Source organism: Centruroides sculpturatus, unplaced genomic scaffold, assembly GCF_000671375.1.
Source record: "Centruroides sculpturatus isolate CEXI.00-Female unplaced genomic scaffold, Cexi_2.0 scaffold268, whole genome shotgun sequence".
NCBI classification, from domain to species: Eukaryota; Metazoa; Arthropoda; class Arachnida; order Scorpiones; family Buthidae; genus Centruroides; species Centruroides sculpturatus.
In genome coordinates, this window is record NW_019384499.1 from 77,082 (window position 1) to 90,557 (window position 13,476).

The 13,476-nt window shown below is 26.8% G+C and overlaps 1 protein-coding gene across 1 annotated transcript in view; it reads left to right on the forward strand.

The window, feature by feature from the left end:
* The window catches only part of LOC111622009 (ralBP1-associated Eps domain-containing protein 1-like), a 75,314-nt gene that overhangs the window by 35,082 nt on the left and 26,756 nt on the right, over positions 1-13,476 (forward strand). The window contains exons 6-10 of the mRNA XM_023364311.1: positions 5,363-5,495; positions 5,615-5,797; positions 8,195-8,258; positions 8,526-8,677; positions 8,760-8,863. Coding sequence (XP_023220079.1) covers positions 5,363-5,495; positions 5,615-5,797; positions 8,195-8,258; positions 8,526-8,677; positions 8,760-8,863 — 636 coding nt within the window. The remainder of the gene's footprint in view (positions 1-5,362; positions 5,496-5,614; positions 5,798-8,194; positions 8,259-8,525; positions 8,678-8,759; positions 8,864-13,476) is intronic.

Below are 13,476 nucleotides of genomic sequence, written 5' to 3' on the forward strand. Positions count from 1 at the left end.
GACATTAAAAATTTAATATTTGAGATTCAAAAATCTCTAGTTTTTCTTGTTATAATCATTAATAATAATTATTCTATAGTTACAGTACAAACCAAAACTTAAAAATCATAAGTAGCGATATCATATATGTCTTGATCACCTTTAATACTGTAATGCATAATTATGATGGGAGTATTTATTCTGTAATATTGATCTATTATTATTTTAGATACCATTATATATATCTAACTCTATTTTTAAACATCTTATAACTTGGTTAGCAAATTATATAATTGATATCAAATGTTTATTCTCTCACTTAATAGCTGAATGTCATACTAAAATGATTTCCAACTAAATTAGGTTAAGGTAGAAATTATTTCAAATATCAAATTGAAAGATTGGTACATTAACCTATTTAATTATGCCAACTGAATATGTTATCTTATGCTACTGTTAAAATATTAAATTAGGATATCTGAAAATAATTGCCTAATTAAAATGACTATTATAAAGTAAATGCTTATTTAATATTTAACAAATTTTCTGCTGAATTAAAAAATGATGATGAATAAGTTGTTTATTTATAACAGATTCTTTTCAAAAAAATTTTTCATGTTTCTGCTAATCATTAATGATTTTTTTTAATATGTATGAAGTTAATTTTTACAGCAAATATTTTTAACATTTATTGTATATTAGTCCCTTTTCTATTATAGATATCTCTATTACACATTCACTGCATAATGTGTAATGAAAAGATTTTATTATTTCTGAACTGAAAGTTCTAAAATTTTTATACAATAGTAACTTTATTTTGCTTTTAAAGAATTTACTCTGTAAATTTATGTTTTGATGTTCTATTATATGTTCATTGTTTATTTTTTAAATTTTCAATTGTGTATAATTTTTATTGAAAAATATTTGATTTATTATGAAATATAGCACTGTATAATAAAATTGCAACTGATATTTTGTTTTTATATCCACAGCATTTGTCTTTAAATGTTATTGTTAAACGAACAATAATGTTAAATGGGCATTCATAGTATTCATGTTTATGTAAATGTCAATTAATACAATAATTGTATTAATTGACATTTACATAAACCATGAATAAAATTCAGTATTGAAAAACTAAAACTATTTATATCAGAAACACATGCTGATGAAAGAATAGGGGATAGAGATTCCATAGCATGTATATTTTGTTTAGTATAAACCCAGAATTTTTAGTATTCTGTTATAATGCACTTTTGTTTTTCTTCCAACAAGCACATTAAAACGAGGTGCTACTGTATCTATGAAAATGATAAATTTTAAATTTGTGCAATAGAGAGAGAATTTATAGGAGACAAAAGCATGATTTTCTGTTAGATTTTTAAGGAAGTCATTTCTTTCTACTCAAAAGAATAAAGCAGTGATTTCATATATATATCCTAAAATTTAGGCAGAAAATTTGTTCGTGAAATTTTGTTCTGCTAAATACTAGGTTTCTTATAGGTCCACTATTTTGATAATTCTAATTCTATTCATTGTTTAGTGAAATTAATATTACAATTAAATATTTATTCCTTCAGTCTTGGTAATATTCATTCTGGATTTGCTGATCACAGTCTTCTGAAGGAATAAAAGCTATAAATTAAATTCAATGAAAGATTAAAAAAAAACCTTAAGATAAATAATCTGAAAAATATTTTTTGATATCAGTTGATTTTGTAGTTCTCAATTTTAGTCTATAATAATAGTAATGTAAAACAAATTTTTCTATTCATTCTTTTACATAAAAAAGAAAAGTTGATACCTTTATTTTACTTTGGAAAGTAAATATTTTGAATGGAATCATACATTTTACATATTTTTGGCATTCTTTAATATTTTTTTTATTTTATAAATATGCTGTACACATTAAATTAACAAAGCAAAGTACATTTTTTATACCCAAAATTATTGTAAAAACAAACATTTTAAATTACTTTTAGTGATTATCAGTTTCCAATTGAATAATAAATTCAAATAACATTATATAAATTTACATGCACACATTTTGATGAAATCAATGAATATAATAACATAAATATATTAAAACTCTTAAAATACATCAAATTAAATGTTTTATACATACCATCTAGTTTGTATATTTGTATTTATACATATTTATTTTATTAAAATATTTAAGAGAAGAATCAATTTTTGATGATAACTGACTTGTTAAGTGTAATTTCAAATTTAATTTTTTGGATCAATGATATTTTTTTTTTTCCTCACAACTATAATATGCAAATCACTTGTTAAAATAATTGTTTGTGAATAATAAATATTTTAAAAAGAGATGGAATTGTAGTTGAGATAATTTGGTTCTTTATTACATTATTATATTTATAATATTGCATTAAAACTATTCTATAAATTTTACTTTTAGCTTCTTAATCATCATTCAAATTATTTAACAAAATTTATTAACCATTGAAAGCACAAAATGTAGGACAAAGATATTTGCATATTTACTTCTATACAATTCTTAAATATATCTTTATATGTCAGCAGTTAGATCAACATATTATAATTTTACCTCTATTCAAATTACTTCATAACTAATTATTAAAATTAATCGTAATATGGCAGATCATTTGGAATTACTTTAAAGTTGGGTTGTAAATTGATTGTTTATATGTCTTGAGATTATGGCTTAAGTTATCATTTTTCTTTTGTTGTTTTATTAATACAGGTATACCTCGACTTACGTCGTTTCGAGTTACGTCATTCACGATTATACGTCATTTGTCAAATAAATATATGGAAAAATAAAAATCACGTTTAAGTCATTTTATTCAACTTTACATCTGTCCGCCACAAATATTGAAGTCGTAATATCACTAGAAAAATGTTTAAAGCACATAAAATCATATTATAATATATACATTTACAAGTATATAGACTACTGTATTTACAGTACATGCATTCGTAAATTTAAATTACTTTTTACTGTAGTCTACTATATTAAAAACTAAAATTTATTTGTTTGTAAGCTTAAAATAGATCCTTATTAACCATATACTATTAAAAATGCATTAATAAATAAAATACAGAACAGGAATTGGTAATTTATGGTTTAGCTTAGTGGCAAGTAGATTCGGAGACAAGTAAATTCGACTTAAGTCGTTCTCCTGGAACCAATTACTGACGTAAGGCGAGGTATACCTGTAATTCTTTTCTTGCTGCCAGCATAAAAGTTTTCCTTGATTTAAGCAAAATTATAAATATTGTCTTTGATTATTGATCATTATTTTCATTATGTAGTGAAACCTGTCAAAAACTGAACCAGAATGAAACAGAAACTTGTCTGAATGTAAAAAAATTTTCATGACCACTTTTTTATATTTAAAAAAAAACTTGTTCAAAACAAACCTGGCAAATGAGGTAAAAAAATTCAGTACTATGTGATTCTGGTTTATACAGGTTTTTATATGTAGTCTTACATAAAAATCTTAATTAAATTTTCACTTGGTTTTAACATGCTTTATGGTCACTAGAGCAAAATAGCTCATGACTTACTGATTTAGTTTCCAGGTACTGTGGAACCCTGGTTAACGAACGTAATCCGTTCCACGAGTCCATTAACCGAAACAATTTTTCCATAGAAATTAATGCAAATACAATTAATCCATTCTAGCTGTCAGTATTTTTGTAATTTTATTTGTAAAATGGGTTTTCTTTGATTCTTTTTAAAAAAACGGGACAAACTTTTGCATCAACCCAATATAATTTAATATCCACATGTTAAGAGCAAAAACACTATTGTTAAGTTGGACCAAAGTTCAGGGAGAAGTAAGAAAAAACTGTACTGTAGTTGTCAAAACAAATGCAACGCGAAAACGAATGACATAACGGATCAGGTGGAGTGTCTGCTGGGAAGATGAAACTGACAGAAGCAGTCATAAACAGTCGATCTAGGTTAAATTTTCGGAAAAGGGGAACAATTTGACAGGTATAAAAACATCACGTACAATCGTTAAAGTTCTAAAATGACAGATAGCAGAAACAATAGGCTAAATTATGAGCGAAAGGCTTATAGGTTTATCAACAATCTCCAATCAGAGTCGACAAACAGGTGTCAAATAAATGCCTCGGAACAAACCTTTCTCGTGACCTGATCTGGTTTCGGTTTTCACCTGGAGACAAAGAAGAAAACAATCGGGAAGCGAGGAATGGGACGCAGGACTAATCGTAAGGTGAGATTCAAGGAAGAAATACCATAAAAACCCTGAATCTCAAGATCAAAATGTAGTTTTCCTAAAAATTGTATGCCGATTAATCTGTGTTGTCTTCATCTGGATTAATCCTGAAGTCGTGTCTGCTAAAATTTGTGTTGTGTCTCACGGACCACTCCAGTCATTGAAGCTCTGTCATCTACCATCGCTTCTGTGACCAAGCGAACCCATCTCGTCCGCTCTGGGGCTACAACTGATCAGCTTGCACTATTGTAGGACCAGTGATACACCACTCCTCGGTGCCGGGAGAAAATACTGTAGATAAGCCATTTCCAACTACCTTAAATATGTAAGCATCTTCCCGTTCTAATAAATGATTTTCACTGTAAAATACTTGTCATCTTTGTTTCCTCCACCACCACCACCAACGTACGAATGGACCCTAGACTGTCACCGACACACGGTTAACTGATTCCCCCTAAAAGTCGGAAAGCTTACAAATTTGACATAAAAAGCCGTTAAGTTCGTTATCCGAATTTTGTTCATTATCTGAGACAAAATTTTTGCAAAATAAAAGTTCGTTAACTGATTTGGTTGTTAACCAGGACATTTGTTAACCGGGGTTCCACTGTATTTTGATTTCTTTTATAATACATCAGATAAGAAACCAAGCATAAATTATGTTACTAATCAAATAAAAAGGCATTAGTAGTCTGTTACTACTGAACTAATTAATAGTAATCTGTTTGATTGTTTATATACATATATACATAATTAATAATCAGATATCACTAGAATTCCATTAGATATCAGATAATCAGATAGGATATATTGAAAGACAGTAAATTAATTTACTGCTTTTTTACTATATAGTACTATTAAACATCTACTAAATTTATAAATTATATAACAAACTCAATATCTACAAGAAATTCTTTAAAAAAATTTTTTTGATTAAGCTCTTACAAAAAACTTAAAATAAAAACTTAGGAAAATTTTACTTTATAGGACCAAACCTTTATTTTATTTGTGAATTTGCCCTCTTAAGAATGTTAGTCCATTAAAGATTTCCTCATACAAATTTTAGTTAAGCTTTTACTTAAATATAAAAAGGTATACCATTTAGAATTTTATATTTTTAAAGTTTAAGATAAATATTTCTTGCTTTTTAGCCAATATTTCAGTCAAATACACAGATACAAGCTGTCAGTGATTCACATGGATCTTCACCTACAGAAGTACCATCATCTCCAAGAAGTTCTGATTTAATGCATGGTGATAAATCATGGGCAGCATTTCAACAAGGTTATAATTAACTAATCTTTTGTTATATAAAATAGTAATTGTAATTTTATTGACAAGCATTTAATTTTAATTTGTAAAGAAAAATAATTTTTTTTTTTTTTGTTTAATGTAATTTTTAGATGGTCATTTAAATTGGGCACAATTTGAAGAACATCATCATCTCTTAGGAAATGAAGAAGATAGTAGTGAACGACATTCTAGTGATGAAGAATATGATTTCTGGACATTAACAGATGAACAGAAAGAGTATTACACAAATCAATTTAAACAAATGCAATCAGATTTGAAAGGAAGGATATCAGGTATAATTTATGTTTATTGTGAAATATATAAAAAAATTTTATGTAATAGGGTACAAATGCAGCTCTGAACGAGATTGTGGACCTTATCAGAGCTATATACCATGCCCATAGGAGTAAAAACGTCAAAGGATCCAATGGTCTGCATGTGACCCTTTACAAAATATAGCTTCCCTGATATCAGACTATATGGAATTTTCAAGATCATCAAAAATGGGATAAAATATAAAACTGAAAACATCTGGAACTATTTCTCAAAATAATGCCAAATTGCAGCTGTTTTCACTTTACTAGAGATGGGTATAAGCTCATAAAATACAAGAAACACCATTGCACCAAGTACTTTTAGGATACGATGGAGGTCAGTTGCACACACCATTAAGCCTGATGTGTGTTTTACAAGCATCACAGAAATTTTGGAGATGACTATCTCATTAAGGGTCACAATTATAGATATGGTTCCTTTGATTATTTTGGTTGTCTAGGGCAGTGTTCCGCAATCTTTTTCTACTTGCGGCACACCCATGACTCAACACACCAAAATATTATTCCGCTCAAAAATGTATGATATGATACTATTAATAGAATTATGTAATTCCACTAACCTATTATTATTATTAAACAGACATCAACACCTGTGAGCAAATTTATTTTACATATAATTTCTTAGAATACATAAAAATGCATGACTTGTAATAAAGAATAAACAAACATTATTTTATTTTATCAGTGCTGTGGCAGAGAATGAAATACAAGCATAAGAAACACAACTGTGATAAAAATATATAAACAAAACTTGAAATTAACAGAATATGTAAAAGTTTATGTCACACCTTTCACCATGTGACAGCACATCAGTTGCGGAACACTGGTGTGAGACTAATCGGGGGTAGGATGTTTACAAGGATGTCCCTCTCCTACCACTTACTCGACTCAAGACCTTGAGGTCCGGTCTTGCTTGTCTAAAGGATGGGAAAAAAGGGTTAGGAGAAAGGATCATTAGATTCTTTCACCTGTCAGGATCTGACACCAATCTATCAATTTATCGCGGATAGATACGCGGATGGATGGGGAATTATCACGAGCGATCTCGTCGAGGACTTCGGGTTCAGTATGGAGTGGAAAATGTCGGAAGAAACGCACACCAATCCAAGTTCGTTAACAAAATACCCGTTTATTCCGTACATTTATACATAGTTAATAATTGGAATACAAATCCCTCTCGGGTTCAATCCGTATAGTTCATAAAGTAACGGCAAAGTATAAAATAGTCGCGACCCTACCCGCGAGGTTCGAATATTCGAGAGAGAGCTTACACATCATCGCGTGTAGGATAAATACCTCTGATTAGGTTGTTATAACGTTGATCCGAGGTTCGTCCTTCCAAGTTCAAAGTTCAAATCAGTCCAAAGTTCGAAGTCGAAGTTCAAAGTCTATTAAAGACGGTGGAGACGAGATGCAGGTAAATCCACGGGCACACACTCACAGTATAGAGAAAAGAACTTAATTTCCCCCTTGTGTCGTCATTGCACTTGCCTTTTATATGGGGGCTCTTTTTTCGAGATTTCCCCATGTACGTCACAGGTGATGATCTTCTTTGACCAATGATGGGCGAAGTGACAAACTTATGACACAACAGTTAACTCATCTTCTACAGGGAAGTATTGTCGTGGGAACGGAGTTTTTATGAGCGATTTTTATGAGAAAATTTGTCGGTTGTTTTTCCCTTTTTGTGTTAACCGTAACTTTTAATCTAATGAATAAAAATATTCGAATCTTAAATCCGGGCCCTCACACTGGTCTAGAGCAGTGGTTGCCAACCAGTTGAAAATTTTGATGGTTTGTGGAGAAATTTGGACATTGATTAACCCAAGGTTATGCAAAGTCTTACAAAACAAATGCAAAATGCTTGGTTGCTTTTTCTTATTCTTTGGAGGTTTTTTTTATTTGAATCTAAAACCAAACACAAAATGATTGTTATTGGTCAATAAATTAATAATCTATAAATAAAATAATGTTGTGAGTGCAGTTGTCATCCTTTATGGAAAAGAGCAAATAATCCATGAACTTATTTCAAATAAGCACCAATAAACTTCACACTAATTTGTTATAATTAAACAAGTGAATTTCACATTAATACAGTAAAATGGAACTTTTATGATCATTATTCCATAAATATTTGCATTATTTTAAAAGAATTTCTTGATAGTGGTCCATGGGATTCAAAATTGTGAATTTAGTAGCTTGTGAGGTCAGAAAGGTTGGTGACCTCTGGTTTATGGTTCCCAAACCCTTTATTCAGAACTACAGTTTTACCTGTAAAAGTATATAATTTATTATTGTGATCATTTTTAATTCATTTTAAAGACAAATTTTTTAAATTCTATTGTATTATTGTAGGTGCTGCTGCAAAAGAATTTTTTGAAAAATCAAAATTACCTGTACATGAACTATCCAAAATTTGGTAAGAATTATTTTTAAAAAATTTCAATACATTTTATTTTGTATTGTATAAAAATTAATATATATTAAAAAGTATCTACTAAAGTAATGAAAATATTATTTATAGAAAAAAGAAATTATAAGGTAGATTACATTATGTAATGATAAGCAAATGTATATATCATAAAACATAACAGAATAGTATTTATTTATAAACATGCTAATTTAAACTATATATAAATAAAATTTATTAAAATATACAAATCTTAAGTATTAATTTATTAAACAGGCAGTTATCTGATATTGATAAAGATGGTGCTCTTACAATTGAAGAGTTCTGTACCGCCATGCATCTTGTTGTGCTTCGTCGAAACAATATTGATCTCCCAGACGTCCTACCTCCTTCTCTTGTACCAAGAATACCTCAGAGAGTACCTGAAGGTAACAACTGTCTATTTATGTTTAGATTATTTTTTTCTAATAATTTTATTTAACAATATATTTTGTTTTTTCTTCCATAAAGAAAATCGTACATATCCAACTACACAACATCAGCAGCAATATCAAAGTGTAGGTAGTCCTAAACAAAATACACCAACTGATCTTATGTCTCCACAAAATAAAGAGGTATTGTTTTGTTTCTTATTAGAACATTATTTTTTCAAAAATTAGTTTTATTTAAAATGTAGTGCTTACATGCACTGTTATTAGTTTTGCTTTTCATTAATTATAAAAAAATACAGCTTCTCAAAGTAATTCTGCAGAAATTAACAAGATCCGTTAATCAGAATGAGATTTATTTTAAATAGGTAATTATTAAATTTACCTCATTAATTTTTTAGTATATTTTCACTTGTCTGGATGAAGATAAGAATATTTTTAATTATTTTCATTTATTGAATATTCATGTACGTAATTCAATTTCTGACTTTTAAATATTTATTGCTATTGTTTAACAAAATACATAAATTTTAAATTAAAATGAATGTAATTATTTGGTAATTTATAAGGTTATTAAGAGATTATAATAAGGAATTAATGTTAAAATAAATCGTTGTTTTTAAAACTACAAAATATTAAATTGTGATATTAGCATAAACAAAAACAAAAATCATAAAACACTTATTTAAAGTAGAAAATAATTACATTACTTATTTAAATAAAGGTATGTTCATTACAGTTAAAGTTTCAAACTTTTCATATTTAATTTTCCCAATATGAAAGTATAATTTGTAACAAATTAATACAGAAGTAGTAACAAATTAATTATAAAATTGTGTTGAAATGTATATTGCCTTTCTTTAAAAATAATGTTTTATCTGAGATTAATCATTAGTGTGAGACGTCAATATTTTCTCTTTAGCATATTTTGCTGCAAAGATGTAGACAAAAGTTAAAGAAACTTTATTGTATCATTTGTAGTTGTTTATTCAGTACTTATATCAATGAAATTGTAATCTTTACAATTTACATAATGCACATTATGACAGACAAAATTAAAATTTTAAATTTGGAATTTATTATTATTCAAAGAATGTGCAGAAGTAATATAAAGTATTGTCTAGCATTAAAATTAATAATTCATGATTTATGGTTATCATATAATGAAATTATCAATATTATTTATTAATTTTTTAATCTAAATTCGTTAGTTATGTCAATTCCATCTTTCAAGTTGAATCACATCATATGTATTGTTTCATGAGAAAAATTTTTTATTACGAATTGATTTTAAAAAACTTTTTTATAAAATTACATGAGTATTGATTTATAACTTAACTAACATTTCTTTTAATCAGTCATAAAGTACATATAGCAGGTTTTTGGATTCATTAATAACTGATAAATGACTATATAATTAATTCAATGACTAATATTTATTATTTCTAGAATTTAAAAAAAATACTATGATTACAATCAAGTGAATTTGTTGTATTTTATGAAATCAGGAAATTTTTATGGCATTGTACTTACATGGGGAGTATGATATTAAAGATACAAGCCAAAATATTAAAGAAAATGTTTAATACATTCCACAAAAACTGCATACTTTTGTTTATTTCTTGACATAATAGCCATAAACATCGAGACATTTATCCCAGCATGACACTAGTTTGAACATCCGTTCACTGTATGGTTGCTTGAAGTAGTCCAGAATGGTGTCTTCCTATTCCTCCTGATCTGCAAAGCGTTTCTCTGCCAAAAATTTTTTTAAAGGTTCAAATAAATGAAAATCCAACAGGGGCTAAATCTGGACTATACTCCACACATCAAATCAAACCAAACTGTGGTTGGCACAGCAGAATTGGCAGATCCTGCAACATCCTCTGTATAGTCCAAATTTAGGCCCCCATCAGATTTTTATTTATTTAGACCTTTAAAGAAATTTTTGGTGGGGAAATGCTTTGCAGATCAGGAGGAAATGGAAGACACCATTCTGGACTACTTAAAGCAACAGTACCGTGAACAAACGTTCACAGTACTGTTGCTTTAAGTAGTCCAGAATGGTGTCTTCCATTCACGGTACTGTTGCTTGTCAAATTAAGCTTATCCAAACTAGTGTCGTGCTGGGATAAATGTCTCAATGTTTAAGGTGATTATGTTGAGAAATAAACAAAAGTATGTAGTTTTTGTAGAATGTATTAAATATTTTCTTTAATTATAAATGTTAATGTAATTTTGGCCTGTACTGTGCCTTTAATATCAGACTCCCCTTGTACTTAAATTTAATACATTCATCATAAAATAAATGGTTAAAGGAATCAATCCAATAAAAAGTACTTAGAAATACATTGTATGTATAAGATTATCTAAAATATGGTAACAGTTTATTTTATTTCATTTTATTTAAACGTAAAATTAGAATGAATTATTTTGTTACATATGTTTATTTCTAAATTATTTTTATTTTGAATTAAATAATTTTCATTATTTAAAAATATTCAGAAATTGCTTTTTTCTTACATTGATATTTGATTATTTTGCTTTCTGTGAATCAAATGTCATTAATTTATAAAATATCCTAAAGAAAATAATGATATTGTATATGATTTTTGCTCTTATACTTATTAAACATATTATATTAACTTAAAAAACTGTTAATTTATATTAGGGCTTATCACATTTGATAAGCCTTAATATAAATTAACAGTTTTTTAAGTTAATATAAACAGATTTTAATGAAAAAGAAACTTTTCATCCTAAGTTTAAACATTCAAACATGCTCAACTGGTAACGACCTATAAACTTATAGGTCGTTATCAGTTGAGCATGTTTGAATGTTTAAAATCTGTTGCTGGAGCATATTTTAAGATGTGAATTTTATTTCTGGCATTCTCTCCAGTTTCTAGAATAGTTACATTGAAATTTAAAGCATTATCTTGATTTTTTGAAGCAAATATAATATATTTTTAAGATAGTTTAATTATAAAATTTGTAGGAATGTCCTACAAAGTCTGAAAGCCAATTCAGCTATATTCATAACTTTCAATTATTTTAATGGAGTCCATAAATGAATTCAGATAATCTTAAAAGTAATATAATATTAGAGAAATTGATGTATTTACATTTCACCAATATCTAGAACTAAATGTTGTTAGAACATGTCCATCTTCAGAGGTGTTTCTTACATTAGTCTGAAACTACTGTGAAAATCAGTATTTATCTTATTTTGTGAAGTAAAGCAGTTGAAAGTTATGAACTTTCAACTGCTTTTTTCAGTTTTTCAGAAAGTATATTTTTCAGTTTAAAAACATTAATGTGCAATATCTAATTATTTATAAATTTGAAGATAGATAGGATAGTTTGCAAATAAGTTTCCTAATGCAAATAACTTTGCAAATTACTTTCTTACACAATTTTTTATTATATAGATTATTCATTGCCATTTTTTGTAATCACTTTTGCACAAATTATTTTAAAACTTAGCTACATAAAGTGATAGTATATTTAACAATAATTGTTTGAAAGGCATTATAATGATCACTAAAAAACTACCATTATGGTAAATTTAAAAATTTTTAGCTTTTATAAAATTGACAAAATATGACAGAAATACACAAAAAAATTTATTAGTTAGTAAATTTAGAAAGGATATCACAAATGTTTTGTTATTAAATATTCATTGGTAAATAATAATCTTATGTCTGAATATTAGAAAATAATTGTTGTATTATGATGCAGACTTTAGATTGACAACATTAATACATTAATATATCATTTAAAAACTATTCAGTGGATTTTATTATTCTACACATTAGAGTTTAGAAAATTGAATGCTAGTTTTAAAATTTAGTGTAATAAACATATATTTTGACCTCTATATAAAATAATATATATCTAACTGTATTTATTCATTGAATTATTTATTTATTAGAACAAAAATAGGTAATGCCAGCTGGCTATAGATCTCCACCTCTGTTTAACAAACCTGACACCTGTAAAAAGAACACACAAAAATACATAAAAATTAATTATTTACATTTAGAAAAAATAAGATAAATCATAGTTTGTTAAATAGCAACAAATAAAACATTCTTATATTATATTTTTTTGTATAAATAAGAAGTTTACATTCTTTAAGTTATAAATATCTTAGAATTTTAAAATAATAGAACAAATTTCATTAATTTTTCATGAAAATACTGATAATTTAGTAATTTTTAGTAATTCTTACAAATGAGCATATGATACAATTGCTAGCAGCTTATGCTATATGCTATATATATATATATTCACTTGTATAGACTTGTTTAAAGAACAAAAGTTGTTACAGAAAAATAACAAATAAAAATAGGGAGAAAACTATCACAGTAAATGGTAAGTATAAAAATTATAAGGTTAATCGCAGTTGTTTTATTATTTAAAATAATAGATTTCAAAATAAAACATTATAAAATGAATGTTTAGTTGTAACTACAAAAATTAAAAAGATTAAAAAGAATTTTTAATTGTTTTTCTAATTATACAAACTGCTTCAGAGGAGTTGTATTTTTATAAAAGAATTTTTAGATGCTGTATAGAATTATTTTGTATGATATTGGAAACTTTTAAAATATTAACTCAAATTATTAAAATTTGAAACTTCAATTACGTACATTTTTGTGGAAAAATTTATTTGAGTTAATTTATAAACTAAATAATCAATTTATTTAATAATTTATAATTTAATTTTTAATGAATTATTAATTTATTGATTTTTGGATTTTAAAAAATTATATTTTTTATTAATAATTTATAAA